The sequence below is a fragment of the Austrofundulus limnaeus genome, unplaced genomic scaffold, assembly GCF_001266775.1.
Source record: "Austrofundulus limnaeus strain Quisiro unplaced genomic scaffold, Austrofundulus_limnaeus-1.0 Scaffold119, whole genome shotgun sequence".
Classification (NCBI taxonomy): Eukaryota; Metazoa; Chordata; class Actinopteri; order Cyprinodontiformes; family Rivulidae; genus Austrofundulus; species Austrofundulus limnaeus.
Window position 1 is genome coordinate 1359171 of NW_013952521.1, and position 1724 is coordinate 1360894.

The window sequence follows — 1724 nt, forward strand, 5'->3', positions numbered from 1 at the left end:
TTATTAATTAATAGAGCCACTCCACCACCTGGTTTATTATTTTTATTTGTACCATTTATACCCCTCAATGTAAATATTACTTGTTTGTCCATCATTCAACCAAGTTTCTGAAAGTGCTATTATACTGAAGTTTTTRTTTAGCTGTTTTAAGTAATCTGTTACATTAAATAAATTTGCATTTATACTTCTACTATTAAAATGTATAATGGTGAGACCCTCAGCTGTTATTGTGCTGTTAAATTGCTCTACATTGTAATATTCACTGCCTCTTATTGCTGGAAAAAATAGCATCAATCATATCATCTATACTATATATTTCAGACTCTGAGTTTGTCATATTTCAGAATATATTTCTATTTATTTTATATTTTGTTAATTTCATTTACACCAAGTTGTTTCAGACTTTAATTTTGTAGCTTGTCTCCTCCTGGAATTCATCTAAATACCTCTAAATCTTTCAAATCTTTAGCCGTTTTCAGAAACATAGCCTAAAGAAAAAAACATGCAGTCGTCAGCGGATTTTCTTGTTCTGGATGCGTTTTCTTTCCAAATATCGAGCTGGTTTGTTGAGCTCGTCTCATACCTGAGACATTCCTCACGAACCACACCTGTCTCTGTCTGACTGTCCAAACCAATGTGCAACGTCTGCTCCTGATGCTACGTTTTTATTCATCATTTTGTTCTCGTGGGCTAAAAGGAGAAACCGTCAGAGACAAGAAGTGGTTTTAATAGTTTTTTTATTGATTCAAACCTGCGATGATGAAAGCTGTTGTTACGAACAGTTCATCTGCCCAGTTTGTCGTACAGCTCCAGTTTAACGATGGCCTTGCCCTCGTCGGACATGGTGGCCCTCACGTCCAGGTACCGGCCCTTGAAGATCACCCCGGAGCCGTTGGCCTCGTGACGCACGAAGCTGGTGAAGTCCTTGTCGCCGTACATGAGGTTGAAGAGCTTCTTGTCGCAGGCGCGCGCGTGCTCAAAGATCCCCACGCCCAGACAGTTCTTGTAGAAGTTGTGGTCGAACGGCACCGAGAACATGACGGCCATCAGCTCGGTGCACTGCCGGCTCTGCATGTTGAACAGGTCGTAGGTCAGGACCCCCACGGCCCCCGTGGCCGTGTTGTCGTCCTTGGTGAAGGAGCAGAGCTCCGTCTTGGTGGTGCGAATGGTGGGCTGCGGGGGGCTGTAGGGGAAGCCGCTCTCCATGTAGATCCTGGAAGGAAGGGAGGAGGAGAAGGTGAGCCAGAGGACTGATGTGGCTCTCAAATCAGAGGTCCAGGTTCCAGATGGATCTGTTGGACCCGCTGACTCAGTGTGAATAAAAAACAGCAAGAAACAGCAAAGTAACAACCCCCGCCCCACCCACACACACACAAAACAACAAATAAAAACAAACAAAAAGACTGAAAATGGTTGGAGATGCAAACCAACTGCAGACAATTCAAACTAAGAGAAAGAATTTAATGTAAAAAAAGGACGACAAAAACAAACAAAACATAAAGAAAATTAAAAATAACTTTAAATGATGCAAAAGAAACAAAATGATCTATTCAACATCAAAAGAATCAAAATAAGATTTTATTAAATGGTGGAAGTACATAAACTCGTGATGCAAAAACTTTAATTTGTTTTGGTTTTTGTTGCTTCAGAATCAGAATATTTTCAGAACAGTGTGAGTTTTGTATGAGGAGCCGTTTGTAAAGTTACACAGTCAAAAATTACCA

General features: G+C 40.9%; 1 protein-coding gene across 1 annotated transcript in view; it reads right to left on the minus strand.

The window, feature by feature from the left end:
• Positions 1 to 720: 720 nt before the first annotated feature.
• LOC106522016 (equinatoxin-4) overlaps positions 721 to 1724 on the minus strand; it is a 4644-nt gene continuing 3640 nt past the window's right edge. The window contains exon 4 of the mRNA XM_014014852.1: positions 721 to 1213. Within this exon, the coding sequence (XP_013870306.1) occupies positions 784 to 1213 (430 nt within the window). The 3' untranslated portion in view covers positions 721 to 783. The remainder of the gene's footprint in view (positions 1214 to 1724) is intronic.